Consider the following 20,662-nt stretch of genomic DNA (forward strand, 5'->3'; position numbering starts at 1 on the left):
AAAAATGTGCTTTGAGTCAGTCATATGTATGTTGATACTAATGTGATCAGCCACAGACCAAAAAAAAGAGGGACTCTTAAGTAGGTTCAAAAAAGAATACTTGCACACCTTTTTCTGACAATGGGCTCATGCAGTTTCAAGCTGTAAATAAGAACGAGACTCCATCCTTTGAAATGTAAGTAAAATGGTATCTATTATGAGGGGGAAGAAACAAAGTCCGAGGGCCAGGAATCATGTTATTCAGCTGCTTATAAGCTTATAGCATAGCACTTGTCCCATGAAAGTACGAAATTGTAGCCTTTAACCAAAGTGGTTAAGGCACCCTCACCACTACTTGGCTATTCTGTGGCTTCACTGATGTTACCCTCAGTATGATTCTCTCCGGCGATTAGAGGGGCACAAGTTCTAAATGCAGTACAGCAATGGATCAGTCACTATCTGCTTTCGTTTCTGGGTGCTATTAAATTAGGCTAATTATGAACTGCATTGGAAGATCGGCACAGGTAGACTAGTTAAAAGAAATGTCATCTAGCCTTTTCAGTTGTCCAGAGATCAAAATCCGGCTGTTAGAGAGAGGATGCACTTCAGATGTTACAAAGGAGAAATGGATTATTCAGTGATACAGTTATGCTTTCAGGGCTCTCAATGAGTGACCAGTCTGATTCCTTCTGATTTGCGGCAGATGAGGAGATAGAGACAAAACTGGATGGTCTTTAATTGCCCAAAAGCAATTTGCTAAGCCTGAGAATACAATTTCCTACAACCAAGGCTAACTTCAGTGGCATAACACCTACGCTTCTTAGAGCTTACATTAAAAAATTAAACATAATGGGGTGGGTCCTGTCAAAGACCAGCACACAAAAGATGGGGGGAAATTGTCTCCCTATGCATCAGCCCTCCAACTTCCCCCTCATGTTCCTCCTGCCCCCCCATCCCATGATTTCAGGGGGTATTTAGGGTCCTTAGGAAGGGGGAAGTCAGGGAAATGGTGCTTCCATACATGGGATTTAGATGGGATCCAACCCATTAAATATTAATTTCAAATAAATGTTTAAGTGCCATTAACAGAGCACAGCAGTTACAAATTAATAGTGTGAAATGAAGTCATAAAGAGGGAACTCTTTACCTATCAATTAAAGGTAAAGGTAAAGGTTCCCTTGCTCGAAAGTCAGTCGAGTCCGACTCTAGGGTTGCGGTGCTCATCTCCGTTTCAAAGCCAAAGAGCCAGCACTGTCCGAAGACATTTCCATGGTCATGTAGCCGGCATGACTAAACACCAAGGCGCACGAAACGCTGTTACCTTCCCACCGAAGTGGTACCTATTTATCTACTTGCAATTTCTTGCTTTCAAACTGCTAGGTTGGCAGTTAATTACCTAAATTACCTATCAATTACCTAAATACCAATTACATAAATGATCTCCTTCTAGATGGTATAGTTCAAATATCTACTTTCAACAGTTTATACCATTATTTAAGATGGCATTCAGTTCTCATGTTAAAAGTATTTGATTTTTTTGTTATTTATAAAGGCTTAAAAAAAGAATTCTTAAAGTGTGCTCCTATAAGAGGGATGCTTTAGATTCTTTTGTTTAGACCATACTCTTTGTATACTTTCTATCTTTAGCTGGCATGCTGCTATTTTGATACCGTCACATCTTGTGTTTGTTCAGGCTCTTCATTTAAGTCGGCCTTTCAAAGGGAAATGTTGGAATTTTCCTTCAAAAAGGAAAGGGAAAAAACCCCACTTTCACCTTGCCGAAAGGACGTGTTCAGATTATTATTTTTTTTAAGCGAAGCCTCTTCTTGGCTCAGAGCCCGGCAGCCCTATCAGCGCCCTGTGCTGCAATCGTCCCCTTGAGACTTAAGAGAAAATCTGGTCTTCACTTTTCTAAGACTGCCAAAGGATGAAATACTTTGATCCTTCAGAGTAACATTAGAGTAGCTTCCCTCCCAGGTACTAAATATGACAAAGCACACTTAATTTATTCATCCTTCATATAAACACTGGATATTTTCTGTAAAAATCCAAAGATTTAGTGCAACCCTTTTGTTAATGCCAAATAAACCCAAGTCTCTTAATGAGACGTCAATGTGACGGGGATGGTAGAACAAGAAGTTCACTGCTGGAGCACTGGAATTAGGAACTGAAAAATCTGGCTGGAGTGATAAAGACTACTATTTCTTTTAGTGGATGTGTTGTATTAAACTGAAGAACGTTTTAATAAATAAAATTGATCGTGCAAGCTGTTCTCTATGTGCAGCATGTCAGTGTTCTGTTTCTAAATTCACATTTTACTGTCATTTTGCTTCAGGGCTGATCTCCTACACAGAATACCTGTTTCTGCTGACGATACTCACAAGTAAGTATCTTGTTGCTTGTGTAAGGTGTATATTGAAACGTGAAGAAGTATTAATGCTATTGCCTTCCTTGTCTCTTAAGATTATTACATCATTGCCCATCGCTGTTAGAATTAGGCATTGCAAATATTTCCGAGAATGCCAAGTTTCTGTGGACAGTGGAAAATCCAGTGTGTTCGTAAGAGGCTGTGGACATCCTTGCGCTTGTGTAAGCTTTTTGTATAGTGAGGCTCTTGGAGTGGTCCTCACTCAGTGGCAGAGCATATGCCAGGCATGCAGAAGTTGCCAGGTTCAATAGCTGGCACCTCACTCAGTTAGAAAAGGAACTCTAGTAGCAGAGCTGTGAGCGGAATTGGCCTGAGACCTACTGCCAGTACTGAGCTAGCTGTACCAATGCCTTCATTCAGAATCTGTATTCATCATTCCCATGTGCCCCTACTAATCTCTCATGAGACAAGGCTGGCTCCTGTAGGAGAGACCCGTTCACAGTTTGGGCAGGTTGATATGATATATATATAATTAAAAATCTCCCCTGAATTACCTGATCAGGACTGAGATGCCCAGTGCCCACCGGGAGCTACTGATTGAGTGCAGTTAGCTGTTGTTCACAAGGGAAGGAAAATGGGGGGGGGTTTTTTTGAGGAAATTACCTTCTTCAGTTATTCAAGCCAACAAGAATGTATAGTATTGTGAGCAGAAGGGTTTATGTGCTGTAAAATATGCATCTCTCGATCTTAATTTTCTGTCACCGTCTCTGGTCCCCGCGAGTCCAGGGGACTTTTTAAGTAAGTCTCTGTCATTGCAGAGGCATAAGGGGAAAGGCATAGCTCTGAAACAAAAAGGACTGGAGACTTACTCAATTTTTTAAATGAAAGCTAGGAATTCAGAGGAACTAGTACATAGATCATTACAACACAGATCATTATAACACTATGACAGTTTCTCAATTGCTGTTTTTCCAGAGGTGGTGGTGGGGAATGGATACTGCAGGAGCCTGGAGCAGGGAAAATGGTGCCCATGTGGGGAGGACCAGGAAGATCCAGACTTTCTCATCCACCCTGGTTTTTCTGTGATCTTTCCAAAAACATTGCAGCAATGCATGTTTGGTATGACTGCAGAAAAGATGGGAGAAACCCAGGAGGTGCACGGAAACACCGTGATGCTGTGGGAAAGCAGGGCCTGTTTTCCAATAGCTTCCAAGTCAGAGAAATTGACCCAAGTAACGTAGATGTCATTTTCTCCCAGCAAACATTTGTTTCAATTTTAATACAGCATAATAATTTTATTGGTCTTCAACATTTTCCTCCCTGTTGATGTGGGCAAGCAGAATTTGCAGATGAATTCCAGCACACTTCCTTGAATATGCCAGTTGAGTTTGGTAGCCCACTCATATCGTAATGCTGCATAGCTTTGGGCCCTGGGATGGCCAATAGTGACGTGATGTGAAAGAGCTTTTGTGGCTCAAGGAATGAGTTTGGTGTGGTTTTTCCCAATCGCAAGTGGCAGTTCCAGTTGTGCCTCCAGCTTCATGTGCTTGAGTGTTCACTAATGGCACCTGAATCTCGAAACCCATCACTGAGACCTAGACATGATTTACACATTGTGTGAGCAGGATTGTTGCTGCCGTCACCTGCAGCATGTTCAGCTTTATTCCATAGCTGCACAAGTGGAAGTGTTGCACATTACTGAAGTTGTGTGGAAACAGTTGTGAACGTTGTGATACAATGTTGCTCATATAATGCATATAATGTTTGAGTTGCCCATATTTCTTCTCCTCTGTTGTGTCAGCCATTAGATTGGCATGCTTCTACAATATGCATGCGAAACAGGACCAGTAAGGCTGAAGCTCCACTGAAACGAAATTGTGGTGGATGCTCCTAAGGGCTGTTATTTTAGGCTGGCTTGGACTCAGAGCTGCAGTTTTAATTACTCTTGAGTCATGTTTTGAAGGTTAGCTGAACGGCTATAAAAGCTGGGGATTGTGTTTTTGTTGGCTTTTGTAAAATGAAAGCTGAGATTGTGGAGAATCACTAAGTGGCCAAATCAAAATGAGGGAGAATTATGCAACCACATAAACATGTTTTACAAGGGTCTCTATAAACTGTCACCATGAAGGCAATACATGTAAGAAAAATACGCTCCCTCTACCTAGTAATAGTGTGCCCTACTCTGCTTCTATATCTTGTACTTTTAAAAAGAGGTAGCAAGTTAAATCCTGCTGTGTGGCCTTTATGTGCCTCTCGTAACAGAAAAAGGCACTCTGTTCTTGCTTATATCTTCCTTAACATGTCCATGTTACTTTATGATGCTACTTTCCTCTGATAGAGTGTCCTTTTCTGACAGATCTTGAATAACAATTTTGCATATATAATAGATTTAAACTGAGCAGCTATAGAATTGGATGATGGCTAATTACGCATTGAGATGATCTAAAGCCCTTCTAGAAAGGATACCACTTACATAGACTGCTCTTCCATAAGACCAATGCACTAAAATGAATCTCAAGAGACAACAGCAACCTCTCTCTGGTGCTTCTCTGAGAGATCTCATATTTCTGATAGGTTAGTAGTTAAAGCAGTTCAGATCTGGAAAATATGGGAGGAGAGAGTTTTTAAAAACTCCACCAGCCAAAACTGAAACATTCCTCATCTATGTTCTGGTAAAAATCTGCATTCTGGCTGATCCGATATCTTGTTCTACATCTGTGTTCTGGCTGATCTGAGACCACATCTCATGTAGTCTAGCCCTTATTAAGCAGAAATTGCTTGGTAAATGAGTGTCTTAATGTATCATTGGTGTGGATTGTGCTGAGACTTGACCAATGTTGATACACTGGGGTGGGGGGGGGAGAGGAAATTTAGTGGCATCAAAGCAACCTTTTTCCCACTCTTTTTCAAAAGGACTGAATGACATTATTTCCTTGGTATTTCAAATTGATTGAATGTCGGAAACAAAAGAACCTTTGTGTGTGGAGAAAAAAGAACAGTGCTCACAGAGCTTTAAGTTATCATATACATCATTTTGAAAGAAAATGTCAGCAGATACTGGTATCGCCATCTGTATCTTACAGGTTTCCCATTTCAACCCCATCATTGATAGTTCATAGTTATAAAGTGTGTGTTTGTGAAATCTTAGTTTATTAGGAAACTACACAATTTTTAAAGTCATTTAACCCAGTAGCTTTGGAGGGGTTTTTCTAGTGGCATTTCCTCAATATTATACAGAACTTTGAGGTAGACCTGCACCACCAGCACTGCGTCTCAGAAATTTATGAACTCTTGAGTCCAGTTTTACATGTCATGCTACTCTGCTTGGGCACATGTGTAGCTCTGTTCCCCTCAAGGTGCTGTTCAGCAGCTGCTGTTCTTTGTGCGGTTTAGTGGTTAGAATGTCAGACTAGGATCTGGGGGAGACCCAGGTTCAAATCCCTGCTCTGCCATGGAAGCTTGTTGGGTGACCTTGGGTTAATTGCGTGCTCACAGCCTAACCTACTTGACAGGGTTGTTATGAGGATAAAAACAGAGGACAAGAGAACATGGGAAACCCTCTCTGGGTCTCCATTGCGAAGAATGATGATGTTATGTTGTAAATTAAGTAAATAAGAGTTTCCATCAATAGAGGATGGAGCATCAGACAAATGACTTTGGTGGGAATGGGCAGATGGATCAAAGAAGAGTTCTTGTTCTACTGCTTTTGCACCTTGCTCTTCCTCATGAGAATTTACAGCAGCTCCCAGTCTTCTTTCCAGGCGATGTTCATGCCTGCTTATTCTGACATGCCCTAGTGGGTCTTTCCCCTAGTCATACTCCATCTCCTAGTAGCAGTCAAGTTCCTCATACTGATTGATAATTGAGGAGGAGGATGGACTTCTACTTTGCCCTGCATTTGGTGCCTGTCCTCTAGAATGGTTACTTGTGTCAGTAGTGATTGTTTTCTCATCCAAGGATGAGACAGCCCTTGAATATCTGAGATGAACTGCCTTACAGCTACTAGGAAATGGGGGGGGGGAGATAGTGAGGTAGGAAAAACAAACTTCCTCAAGGGTTCCATCCATCCTAAATAATAAATGCAAATCCAGTTGCTCCTTAAAGACCAACAAAATTTTCCAGGGTATAAGCTTTTGTGAATAGTCTGGAGATCTTTCATGGTCTTTAAGGGGTTACTGGACTTGAGTTTTGTTCTACTACTGCAAACTAATACATCTACCTACCTACCTGAAACTATCCTAAATACTGTTTGGCTATACCTTGGTTAACTGGGCCAGATTGCCTATATACCCTGGGAAGAACAGAAGCCTACTAAATTCTATAACCCGTTCTCTCTTGCAGTTCTAAAATTAACCATCCCTACTATAAAGAGGTCTTTTAGACTCTTTGGAAGTGATACTTTAGAGACAGAGGGATCCCTGCATTGCTCTTATCATGGTTTGGGCAGGACGGCAGCCCCTTCTCCTTGATGGCATCACCAGTGTGAGAACCCTCTTTTGCAACCAGAAAGCCCCTTCTTTTGTGAGAACCCTCTTTTGCAACCAGAAAGAAGTGCATTTCCGGTGGAGAGAATGTCTGAGGAAAAATAAGCATTTTAGTTGGTTCAAACTTCCATTTTCTTGATACTCACTGCTCTAAGCTCTTACTTCATTTCCCAGCCAGAGCGGAGTTAAGACTTAGATGTTGGGACCATACAACAGTGTAGTTTGTTAATCTGGCCCTACAGTTCTGTCTCTGCAAACAGCCATTTTTGAGGGGTTCATTGTTTGAGGAAGATGAACATTCTCTTTGCCAAAAGCACACACTAACAGCCAATGTGGATGTCTGAAGCTCATATGTTAGACTTATTGTCTTTGTAATTAAATGCAAGTGTGTTGAGCTTTTTTCTTTTGAACCTCACTTATTTTATAAATACATACCACTGGAGTTGCATCATATCAGATAACAGTGTCTTTTTGTGAGCTGTATGAGCAGCTTTAGCTCCTATGTATTATGTGGGGCTACTTTCTTATCAGCATGTTGCAACAGATGGTATGCATCACTTTAGAATAAATCATTCTGCCTTTATTCACCAATAATGTTATAGCCTACACACACATTATCAGAGTCAAAGAATAGTTAGGGAAGTGTTTATTATGAAACATTCCACTGGGAAGAAATCTCCTTTCACCCTCACTTGTTACGGCCTTCTCCCTCAAGGTTATTAGCCCACTATTACAGTGCTATTTGTAAAGTATTTGTGCGTCTACAGATTGATCATTCATGAATGTCCATTGCCTGCTTAGAGTACTGTAAGGCTTTGAAAGCTGTCCAAGCCAGCTCCCTACAAAAGCAGGACTCTACCTAACACAAAGCAAGATCAGGATGACTAAAGCCCAGGGGGTTATTTGCTCATGGGTTCACCACTGAAAGAGGCACACAGTCCAACATCCTGAAAGAACCTGCTTTCAGCACTGGAGCATGTTTGTGTAAAGTCTTCACAGTGGACATGTTTGATGAGGGCTCAGCAGGCCAAAGAGAATTTTGGGCAAGGTGGCCTCTCAGTAGGAGTTTGATTTCTCTTTAATAATTCCATATCCTTCTTCCATGGCTGTTACCTTTGTTTGTTCACTTACTGACCACTTATCATCATGCCTCACATTCGCTTACCATGCCCTGCAGTCCTTGCCAAGAAAACTCTATACTGGGATTCCAAATTAGCCTTGGAAATGAAAGTCACAGCGCTTCCAGTATACCTCTTGCTGTTTTCTCAGTGGTGAGGAAGTGATGACCTCTATACCATTGTAGGGCCTCTCATTGCAATCAGGATACTCAGGAACCTGTAGATATTGCTATTTTGCATTAGGATATACTATGGTCCTGCTCATACAAGCCGTTTGGGCCGGGAGAAGGAAGTAACCATTGTTTGAGAGTTATGGTCTTAAATCTTTTAAGTAAATAAAAAATATAGGATGAATGTATAGATATGTGTACATCTAATATAAAAGGTCACATGAACACCTTCACTTTCAGGGTATTCTTTTTCACTGGCTTTCATAAACATCACCTTGTCTTTGGTGGTCCTTCAATTCTGATTTAAATATTGGACATAGTTCATTGGTTTTTTGTGACATTGACTTATTTCAAATGTCATGTTTGTGATCTTCCAAATCGATTGCCTCCAAATGTGAGTGGCAAACCCACTTCAAATCATTATTCTTGGTTAAGCCTTTATTTGATTCAGTTGAAAAAGCAGGCATTTTAACTTCTGAAATTAGCCACTATTTTAGTGACTTCTTTGTGCATCTCTCTCAATTACTCTTGTTGAACAAGTGTGGTTATATTGGTTAGTGTTGAACTAGAACTGGGGGGGGGGGGCTGGGTCCAATCCCTCATTCTGCCACAAAACTCATTGGCTAGTCCCACTTTCTCAGTCTAACTTCCCTCATATGGTTGATGTAAGGATTAAATGGAGAGAAACGTGTGCATAATTTTGAGCTTTTTGGAAGGGCAGGATAAAAAATAAAACACCTGTTTTAGTAGAAGTTACATGTTAGGGAAAGGAGAATACTGATTAAAACATGAATCAATAAAGCATAGGAAGTTCAACTCTGATATAGAGTATTCATACAGTGTTTTGAAGCTCTTGAGCCCATAATGATGTGAATACACTGGAAACCATGGTATTAACAGTTGGCTGAATTTAAGTAAACTACCTATGGGAACAAAACCTCGGTATTGTTACCTTTTTTATGGTGTTGAAGGAATTATCTGTTTTCACTTAAGTGAGCAAATCTTACAACCTGTTGATTCTCACAGCCTCCCCCTCCCCTACCACCAAGCAAGCTGAACACGTGGCAAAGCATAGCAGCAAGCCATCCCTAACCATAGAATGCTGAATGTGAGTTTTGGACAAATAATAAAAGACGAACAGGTGGCCCTTCCTTCTCATTTCTCCATATTCCTAGATATACTAGGAGGAATGATGATGTATGCTGAGATTCCATGTAGACAATTGACTTTATAATAGCATTTTTACTGAGTTTTTCCTGCTTTTGAATTGCCTGTGGGCCATAATAAAGACTGACTGACTGACTGACTGACTTTATCATGGCCAGGTTAACTTGCTTATGTTGTATCTTGATATGAAACCAGAAGCGCTTGCTAAATGACAGGAATATATTTTATATTGACTTGTCTATGTTTTTAAATGATGTATTTTATTCTATTACTGTAAAATGTATACTGCTTATCAGTTTTTGGAAGCCACCCTGAGCCCGCCTGGCGGGGAGGGCGGGGTAAAAGTTAAATAAATAAATATGAGGCAGCATTATCTAACGTATAAAATGTTTCTGAACAAATCTGTCTGCTTCCTTGCAGAACCACAGACTGGTTTTCATATTGCTTTCAAAATGCTGGATGCAGATGGGAATGAACAAGTAGAGAAAAAAGAGTTCTTTAAGGTATGGATATCTGTTTTAAAATATTTCGGTTTATTTATGGAAATACTTTATTAGCTATCACATGAAACATGGATTGGATTCAACAATATTCCTTTATCCATTTTGTGACGGTGTCATGTACGAGAGGGCATGTCCTTTTTTCAGAATTTCGAGATTAAAGGTAGTATACTTGAATTGTTTCAAAACTGTGAACCAGATTTCATATTTTTACAGTTGGACATGGATGGCAAAGAAAATTTGACAAATGCTTCTTCCTTTGCTAACATACTTGGTCAAGTAGAACAAAGCATGAGTCCAGTGGCACCTTTAAGACCAACAAAGATTTATTCACTGTATGAGCTTTTGTGTGCAGTGTACAATGAATAAAACTTTGTTGGTCTTAAAATTGCCACTGGACTCATCCTTTGTTCTACTTTTGCAGACCAACGTGACTACCCACCTGAATCTATACTTGGTCAAGAACTATGATGCTAGGGCCAAAGCTCTTATATCTGATTGTGTCTCTGCATATATAGAATATATATATCTACATACAACAAAATAGGAATTGGTTTGAGAACTCAGCTGCTAAAACTCATCATTTGGGAGCAGTTTGCATGGTGAAGATAAGGTGTTTAATTTTTATAGTGTGATACTAGAAAATGTACCCTTGAATTAAACCTCCAGTTGGGCCGTTATCTGACCTGTCTAGTTCTAACAGGCTTGCTTCCTTGTAGCAAATGGCATTTCCCATGTTCATCTTGGGGTGGGGCACAATGAAGCATGGCTTGAAGAAACAATGCTTTGTACAGCAATGCCTTCCTGACCCTTCTTTCCAGGTGAGAGGCCTCTTCTGCCTCAGCTATAAATGGCAGCTGCCCTTTTGTAAGCACACTTATTTCACAGTGGTCTCATCTTATGTCCCTCCCTCTGTACCTTGTTTCATACTTTCTGGACGCTATTGGAAAGTTGAAGGAACAGAGGAAAATAAGCACCTGATCAAATTTACCTTTTCTGAACAAAAACAGTGAGGGATGGTGAACTGTACACACTGCTGGTGAAAGGTAAAAGTAAAGGTTTCTGTATGCAATTTTAGGCTTTTCATGTGCACCACACTTTTTGAATGTCTAGCATCCAGGTGTTGGGCTATTTAGGGTAATGTTGTTACTTGCATCCTAACCTGCCAAAACTATCATATGATAGGAAGAACCAGAGATGAGAGCTAAAGATGATGAAGCAGGCTTTGACAGCATTGTTCAAACTTCCCCTTTTGAAGAAAGAAACTGAAGGAGTATGCAGAGGTTGTGTCACAGGCTGTTCATCTCAGGGCGATAAACATACTTTTAAAAGCACTTCTCCTAAATTCTCTGCTTTCTATCTCTATCCATACTGTTATCATAAATAATAAGTCCCTTGTTCTTTTATTTTTGCTGTCTATTTGAGGACTGGTGCTAACGTCTCTGAAAGGTAGGTGAGCTTTGCAGTGGTGCTGTGTTAAATCTCTTGTAAGAAGTCTGGCCTCAGAAGAGATTTGTGGGTTTCACAAAGGGAGGCTTACTGCTGGGAGTCTCCCTAATGATTTGCTAGAGATTTATAGTAAGCTGCAAATATGCATATTTGCTGGAGACCTTGTTTTGGATCTTAATTTATTAAATAATAGGATGGTACGTCATCTACAATACTATTAAAATGGTTAATTTTAAAAAAATCACTTTTTTGGTAGTGCTATGGAAGTGGTTTTTTTGAGCGCTCCGTGCTTCATCTGTGCTATCTGACATTATCCTGACATTATGAAAGCTGTCTGAAGCTGAGATTGTCAGACTGTGGGTCTGATTAGCCCCCAGTATTTATCTCCTGGGGTCTGCTTTTCAATGGCCAATGCAGAGAACTTTCCCAGCCCTGCTGCCTGAGATCCATATCTGCAATTCTCAGGATTGAATCCAAGACCTTATGCAAGTAAAAATCATTCTGTTTTATGAAGGAAATTGATATTCTTATCCCAATAGTTCAATGGCGGTCTGGGTAGGGAAGTGACTTGCTAAAGTCACACAGTAAACTCCATGGTAAGATCTGAACCCAGTTCTTACTAGCTCACAGTTCTCACTCCTAGCCCATGCACTATACCAACTACAACTAAGCCAGTTTTCAAACTTGCATTTGAAGCTTTGGTTTCACTTTTAAAAAATAAAGAAAAACTAAAATACACAAAAGCAGCTATTACCTGTTCTCGCCACTTTGATAGCTGTTACGCAATATTTGCACATATTCTATTTCTGAAAACCTGAAATAATTCTTATCTTTAAAATAGCTATATGTAGTCAAAATAATATATGTATAAAGAGCCCTTTCAACTTTATAGATAGATAATTATATATAGTAATGTTTATGATCCAAAGCAATAAGCATCTCATGTCCTGAGATTTTTAAGAGCTGATCCCTATGTCTAGGCCATCTTATGAAATTCCTTCATGGAAATTGTTGCAGGATATTTGGTAATATGTAAAGGGAAGCCTTTATAAGAGAAATTATTACCTATTTAATTATTTATTGGTCAAAATACACAGAAATATTAAAAAGGATTTTAAAATCCTAATTAAAGATAGTAAAAAAATGAAATCACTTTTGTTTTAGCTTCAGAAAATACTTGGGAAGCAAGATGAGTTGAAAGCATCTCCAGGAGATGAAGCAAGATGTCAGGTAGGTTTTCAGAGTCAGTGATTTTCCTTTAATTGTTTAATGTGGCACTAAAGCATTGTCCTTTTTTAAAATGGGATTCCATGCACAGCTTGTAGCTGGTGGCTTCCATGTTGGTTCTGGCACTTAATGAAATGCAAATGCATGTTCTGTTGACTTTGCTTCTGCAATTTTGTAACAGAAATATTTCCAAATGGCTTTTGTCCACCCTTCTGATTTTTCTTGAGAACTGTACTTGAGTTGTGTCTTTTGGATGTTCTCATGTGATGGAAGAGCATTGTTGAGTGATCTTGCTTGATTTGGCCCTCTTCACTGGAACCTTGTGGGGGGTTCCAGAGGGCTACTAGGAGAAGGTAAAGGCTGAGAAAGAACTGCTTCTGCCACTGGAATATCTTGAGGATACATATCACTAAATTAATTTTATTAAGAATGTAAGAACATAAGAGAAGTCAATGCTGGATCAGGCCAATGGCCCATCCAGTCCAACACTCTGTGTCACACAGTGGCCAAAAATCAGATGCCATAAGGAGTTCCACCAGTGGGGCCAGAACTCCAGAAGCCCTCTCACTGTTGCTCCCCAAGCACCAAGAATACAGAGCATCACTGCCCCAGATATAGTGTTCCATCTATACCTTGTTGCTATGGTTGTGCTGCCACCACTTCTTGCAGCAGTGAATTCCATGTGCTAATTACTCTTTGGGTGAAAAAGTACTTCCTTTTATCAGTTCTAAGCTTACTGCTCATTAATTTCATTGAGTGCCCATAAATTCTTGTATTTTGAGAAAAGGAGAAAAGTACTTCTTTCTCTACCTTCTCTATCCCATACTTAATTTTGTAAACCTCTGTCATGTCATCCCTCAGTCATTGTTTCTCAAAGCTAAAGAACCCTAGCCTCTTTAACCTTTCTCCATAGCGAAGGCATTCCATCCCCTTAATCATTTTAGTTGCTCTTTTCTGCACTTTTTCAAATGCTATATAATATCTTTTTTGGGGGGGGGGTCACCAGAGCTGTACACAATATTCCAAATGTGGTCGCACCATCAATTTATACAGGGGCATTATAATACCGTGTTTTCCTGAAAATAAGACACTGTCTTTTTTTTTTTTTTCTCAAGAAGACACACTAGGGCTTATACGACAAATGCATAGAAATCCTGCTAGGGCTTATTTTTGGGGTAGGTCTTATTTTCGGGGAAACAGGGTAGTGGCTAATTTGTTTTCAGTCCCTTTCCTAATAATCCCCAGCACAGCATTTGCTTTTTTTATTGCGATCGGCATTTTCAGTGAGTTATCTACCATGACTCCAATATCTCCTGGTCAGTTACCGTCAGTTTGGACCCCATCAGTGTATATTTATAATTAGGATTTTTGACTCCAGTGTGGATTACTTTGCACTTGCCCATGTTGAACCTCATTTGCCACGATGATGCCCGCTTGCCCAGCCTTGACAGATCCCTCTGGAGCACCAAATCCCTCTGGTTCCTTGGTGCAAAAGGATACCTGTTCACCAACTGTAGAAGGGGTCCCTTCTGAGGGAACATTTCCCTTTTCTTCAGCATGGTGACCTGTTTCCTCTAGACCCTCATGCTCCCTGACAGTGGTAGGGCTGCCATTCTTATAGTGGGCCACAAGTCCCCAAGAGCCCTATCTATATGCCTAACTGCCTCTAATTCTCCAGGTCAGCCACCCTGGCCTTGAGAGTACGAACGTTCCCTGAGACCCAGTAGCTCCTTGCACTGAGCACACACCCATGACTTCTGTCCAGCTGGCAGATATTCATACATGTTGCGCTTAGTGCAATACACTGGAAGCCCCCAACCCCCTGCTGGCATTCTACCTAATTGCTTTTTTAATCCTCTTTTTAATAAATTTCCTATTTATGTAGATTTGTTTGTGAAAAGTGTGCTTACCCTTTTAGGTATGTGGAGAGACTAGTGCCATGGCCTCCTCACCCTGCTGCTGAACTTGCACGTCTGCTAAGCTCACCTGTTTATTCCCTTGTTCCAGACGCTTTGTCACTGGAGCAGGGCCTGCTACATTGCACCATTATTTGGAATTCTTAAGTTTCAGGAACCTTCCAACATTATCCTTAGCAAGTTTGGTCAGAGGCTAGGCTGAGAGAGAATGACAGGTCCAAAGTCACCCATTGAGTTTCGTTGTGACTAGATGTTTGAACCTGAATCTCTCAGGGCCCATTTCAGCACTCTAACCACTGCACCACACAGGCTTTCCAGTTAAAGTCAGTCCATAAAACCAAAGGAGTTGGTAAACTGTTGTGCAACAATGAAGCCAGATGACTTGAAAGCTAAAGTTCATTAAGGGGATGGTCTGCACTCTACCTTGCTTTATAACTCAGCTGCTGAGCCAGTGGTACAAGGCACCTATTCCTTTTAGACAATTCACCTCATACCTCAGTGCTTGGGAGGAAGCACCATTCAAGTCATTAGAACTTAACACAGAAGCTCGAGGTAGTGTTCAGATATCTTGTCACTGCCTACAGTGCAGCCCTTTGTACTGTGGACTTGCATGTTCCCCAGGGCTTGCTCTAAGTTTGCATCTGACTTTGTATTTCTTGTATCTGCTGGATTTAAAAAAAAAAAATTGTTTCAGATGTATGCTCTGCCTTTCCAGCTCTGGTGATTGATTAAACAATGACTGTTTATCTAGCAGAGGGCCAAAAAGGCAGTTCCCAAGAGAATGTCTTGTTTTCTACAACCTTCAGCCATTCATGAACAAAACTGGCCTGAGCCTTTTGTATCTCCAGAACTTTTCTCTCACCACTGCAGCTGCCTTTAACCCCACGTTCAGCATAAGAAGTGATTTGTAGCAAGACCCTTTGTCTCAGATCCCGGGATGCTCTGAGGACACTTGGAATATGGGAGATGGTGGAGTAAGCCCCCTGTACAGCCTGGACCCACTCCTCTGCCCCTTACATATGGAAAAGCAAGAAGTGCTAATGGGCTGGCTCGGTCTTAACCCCCACTTTTACAGTGCCTGCCGTTCAAATGCGGTCATATTAATTATGAGTCCAGGAATGAATCTGATCATCACTGAGCGGCTGCCCTGAAGAAATCAGGCCACTGCATTTTTAAAACATAAAATATGCATAGCAGCCTTAACGTTAACCAATGCTTCCTTCTACTCTGACTCTGCAATAATTGGCTATATGCCAAAGGGGGGGGGTCTGTCTTGGGAAATAGAAGTACATCATCAGAGTCCATCTAATTCAGCATTCTTTTGACAACAGCAGTCAGACACAAGTAGGACACAATGGTGCCTTTCTAAGTTTCGCAGCCACAATGAACATTCCACATTGAAGTATACCACATAGACAGTGGGCAGTTGGGGGCATCTATTTACTTTTACGAGTCCCTCTTTATAAAATACATATGATTTATGATGTATGTAAACAAAAACAAAAAACCTTGAGACTGCAGCCTTGCACACTTGGGAGTAAGTACTGTCAAATTCAGTGAAACTTACTCCCAATCATATGCATAGGTTCTAGTTATATGTCTGTATATAAGTTCTACAGGCACAAATATATAAATCTTCTCGGTCTTTAAAAAAAAAACCCACTGACATGACAACAATGTTACTTTAGAGCATGCTTGTGAGAATATTTTATACATCCATAATACTATGACCAGAATAATGAATGTAAAGCCTCCAAAGCGTGGGCCTTGAGGTATTTAATTTCTCTAACAAAATAATACAATGCAACATACATAGTAAACAGTTTCAAGCCAGTTATAAATTGGTTCATGTTACGTAATTCAGGGGGAGAGGAATGACATGAAACAAGGAAGGCTACCTGGACAGTAAAATGTTCTGTTGTGTGCGGCACACTGAATGAGTACAACTTGTTGGTAATACTGAACACTAAATAACCATTAGAATTAAATGTTATGAATAGATCGTTGTCTTTCATCTTGCCTCTTCAGCAGTATAAGAGAGGCAGTGTCTATTTAGATGTCATAAGAACGGTACGATTGAAAATCCCTCCCAGACTCCATGTTGCTTAGTGTGTTGTCCTCAAAGAAAATGTCACTTAGTCTAAGTGGTGAAAGAAATACATAACACAGAAATCCGGCACTTTGTGTGGTTTTAGCTTTTTGAAAGGATAAAATAGCTGAGCTAAGTGAACTACATTCTTTGTTTTCTGTAGGCCTGTTTTTTACTGGAGGGGGGGGCAGTTATATGGTACATGGAATGATTTGGTCATCCAGGACGGGAATGTGTAGCCCCAGTCCCACACACAGTTGCACTTGCCTAAGCCTGTTATCTGAAGCCTTGTATCTGAAGAAGTGTCTATCCACACAAAAGCTTATACCCAGAATTAAACTTTGTTGGACTTTTGGGGGCTCCAGTCCACAGACGGCCAGCTGGCTGGTAGGGAAACCCCACCCCAAACAAGGATGTAGCTGTGCGATGTCTCAGATGCAATGACATCACCAAGAAGTTACATCATTGCATTGCCGATGTCAGGGGTGATGGCTCTACTTTTTGGGCAAACTCTATGGGCTTGAAGGCAAAAACCCATAGAGTTTTGCCCAAAAACTAGAGCATCACCCCCCGACATCGGTGACGCGATTATGTCATTTCCAGCTGACGTCATCTTGCGAATGCAGCAGAAGATCCCGGGAAGGACCTGGGAGCCCCCTGCTGGCTGCCAAGTAGGACCTGGCAACCCTATCAATATGGCTGCCTGCAATTTTTGTCTCCATAGAGCTGCAGCTTCTAAAACTGTTGCTTGGGGGGGGGCAACAGTGGGAGGGCTTGTAGTGTCCTGGCTCCACTGCTTGGACCTCCTGATGGCACCTGGTATTTTCGGCCACTATGTGACATAAGTGTTGGACTGGATGGGCCATTGGCCTGATCCAACATTGGCTTCTCTTATGTTCTTAACACCGTAAGTGTTCAGATGTTCTAGTTTTTAACTTCTGTATTCCTTCCCAGACTATCCAGTGTAGTATCCTGGTTAGAGTGAGAGACTAGGATCTGAAAAACTGAGGTCTGAATCCCCACTCTGAAAAGCTCACCGGGTGACTTTGGGCCAGTCATTCTCTCTTAACCTAACCTCGCTGTTGTGAGAATAACATGGAAGAGGAGAGAAAGGCATAAATGAAGCAAATAATAGTTTAAACTTTTCCTAGCAAATTGTCATTTTTTAACTGCTAAACTCTAGATCATGCAAAACTAGATTCTGAATGAAATGCTTCTTACCTGGAATTAGAAAGCTGATGTGATTTTGTTTGCTAGCATACGTATTTAGAAGTTGCTGGATTCTTAAGGTTTGTTTTTTTAAAATTAAAATAGCTATAGAAACTTGTAGTACATTCCTAGAAGTAACACAAACAGATAGGTCTGGAAAACTAGAAAATATTTACTTGCGATGGAATGTAGTCTCGAAATCTGTACTTTTATCCACAACATCCGTTGGGAGTAGAAATTGTATATGGATTATATGTAATGCATATTTGCTACAGTATAGAGGTGGTGCTTATTCTGAATGAAAGACCATATCAGAGTATACAAAGAAACCAATTCAATGCCTGGTTTGTTATGCATTGTAGTTTTGGGGTTCAAAAAACACCAACCAGGATCCGAAGAACTACTACTTAGCTCCCCACACCAAAGGGAAGTTTTAATTTGTGTTTCTTTAACAGGAACTTTCTGTACTGCATCAAACAGTCTCTTCAGTTTCATAAGAAGTTTGTGATATGGCATGGGGCTCTGCCTTCCAAAGATAAAAAGTCAGAGGTTCCACTCAACACGCCCAAAGTCTGGGGTATACCTAAAATAAATTGTTGGATTCTGGCCAAAGTCTACACTTATTTTAATGCATCCTACCATGCTGTAGGTCGCAAGAAGGCATGCCACATGTTTCCAGGCCACTCCCTTCATTATTTTTGTTTAGGCTACAAATATAATATTATTTCATATTTGCTGGCTTGAATACCTTGTTCCTTCACTTGAAATTAAACCTCAGTGTTGCATAGTATTCTGCGAACCAACAGCTCAGTCTTTGCTTTGGAGCTCGCACAAGCAGGAAAACCAAATTAGAAATAAATCCAGGTCGTTCTGACACATTGTTAGTACTGCTGTATGTTGTTGTTTTTTCCAGGTTCCAGAACGGGAAGGTTCTGATAGTAATACCATGCTGTTGGTCCACTTCTTTGGAAGAGAAGGAAAAGAGAAGCTTCACTATTGTGAATTCTACAGGTAGTGTTGTTAAAAATATTATTAGGTAACACCTGCTGATGGCTGTTCTGTGTTACGAGGTGAGCTGTTTTAACACTGGCAAGTCCATCAACCACTGCCAATCAGTGTGAAAATATTTGCTGCTTAATAGCACCTATGGCTTCCATAGCAATACGTGTTATCTCAGAGGGATCTCAGATAGTGCTGCATTCTGTGGATATCACAACTGCCATCTTGTCAGCACAGTTTCCCTCAACTCTGCTTCCTTGGGACCAAATTCCAGCTGGTAATGTGCCCACAAATGACACTTAGATGCTTTCAGCAGAATGATTTTCTCAATCTTGTACCTTCGACACCATGGAATAACAGAAGTGTGAAGCCTAATGCCAGAGGATTCAGAGTTCCAAGGACATATTGCGTAATGCACCAGTTGCTTCCATATGTCATATGGTATTGTGTGACCTATCCCGGGGCCGTAATATGGCCTGGCAGACTGGATGCTGCCTGCTTCTAACTGCTGAGTCGCTTTGTAAAGTTGACAAAACCTGTGTAGGAAAATATTGTCATCTCATCTGTTCTCTATATTAAGATCTAGACAGGAAGCGCAACTGAGTCCAATGTCCACATTGAGGACCGAGCTGTTACCACCTGCTCTCCCCTCCCCCTGCCCCCTGGTTGATGGTCGTTGTTTGGTAACTTGAGTTTAAATTTTTTGTAGAACTGAAGGTTTTCTGCTGTTGATTTTTTGGATATTGTAAGCCACTTTGAGTTCATACTGAGCAGAGGAAAAATAGATTAAAAGTATCCAATCAAACAAATAAAATAACTGCATAAAATTACAGGTGATCAACTCTTAACTCCATCCTCCATCCATTGATACTGGGATTTTTAACAATATTTCTGTTTTTTCCCCTACACACAAAACTAAACATTCATCTCAGGGAATAAAAGACATTTTAAATGATGCATCTGGCGAGGGGGGAAAATCCCAGTTATCAATACAGTTTTAATTATACCACTATCTCAGCTCAGTCCTTTTCTTTGCAGAATCATCTGCAAATCAAAAGTCTCCTTGCTAGAATTCTGGTAAAAATACTCCCTCAAGGCCACTTCACATGTTAGTTTTCATTCCTAGGAGTTCTCTCATACATAAATTATTGCTGTGTTGAAAAGCACAGCCTGAGAAATATTTATACCTGTGTCAACTCCGGAGTCAAAATATGAATGCTAAAAAATCTGGAAATGGCTTGGCATGCCAGTTTCTGATAACAAGCAGTCATAGGTATACATCTTCATTTCTTATGGGGTAGGAGATTAACCTGAAAAAGAAGCATTTTATGCTGGCAATGCCCACAGTATGGGAGCTTCACACACTAGGTCCACGAAAGCCTAGTAGAGGAGTCATACTGTGCTGACTGCCAAACCCTATGAACTTGCACCCATGTAATTATAGTAACCTTAGGGGGGGAAGCTCAAAGGCATTATGTAAATGTTAAAATTAAATTAAAAATTGTTGAACATAGTTTAAACTAAACTTTGAAATCATGTTACACCAGATGTAACATAATCATAAACCATAGTTGATCATGGGAGGGTTCCCAAGCTTATGGGAGACTTGAGATAATCAAACTGCTGATTAGCATTTAACCTAGAGTATCTATACCAGATAACTGTGTAGCTGAAGCACAACTTTGTATGTTATATTTCAGACTACGTGAGAATCGTATAGTGGGTTTGTAATGAAAGTACTTTTCTTTGGAGTTATAACTAGGGGTGTGCACACACAAAAAACTGGAATTTTTCGGGTTCGGATATACCACACCCCAAAAATATTGGTATTGGTATTTCCCAATATTCCCAAATCCTAATATTGGTATTGTATTGGGATTCTGGAAATAATCAGGAAATAATCAGGATTGATGAATCTATTTAGCATGGTCTCTTTAAATGCACAGCGGTGCAAGCAAGCACTGCCACAGCAGTGCAAGCAAGCCCC

At 40.5% G+C, this 20,662-nt stretch overlaps 1 protein-coding gene across 1 annotated transcript in view; it reads left to right on the plus strand.

Moving 5' to 3' along the window:
• MICU2 (mitochondrial calcium uptake 2) overlaps positions 1-20,662 on the plus strand; it is a 131,616-nt gene that overhangs the window by 93,176 nt on the left and 17,778 nt on the right. Inside the window, exons 5-8 of the mRNA XM_015417051.1 lie at positions 2,315-2,362; positions 9,707-9,789; positions 12,400-12,465; positions 18,590-18,687. Coding sequence (XP_015272537.1) covers positions 2,315-2,362; positions 9,707-9,789; positions 12,400-12,465; positions 18,590-18,687 — 295 coding nt within the window. The remainder of the gene's footprint in view (positions 1-2,314; positions 2,363-9,706; positions 9,790-12,399; positions 12,466-18,589; positions 18,688-20,662) is intronic.

The sequence above is a fragment of the Gekko japonicus genome, unplaced genomic scaffold, assembly GCF_001447785.1.
Source record: "Gekko japonicus isolate JY-2015 unplaced genomic scaffold, Gekko_japonicus_V1.1 scaffold685, whole genome shotgun sequence".
Taxonomy (NCBI): Eukaryota; Metazoa; Chordata; class Lepidosauria; order Squamata; family Gekkonidae; genus Gekko; species Gekko japonicus.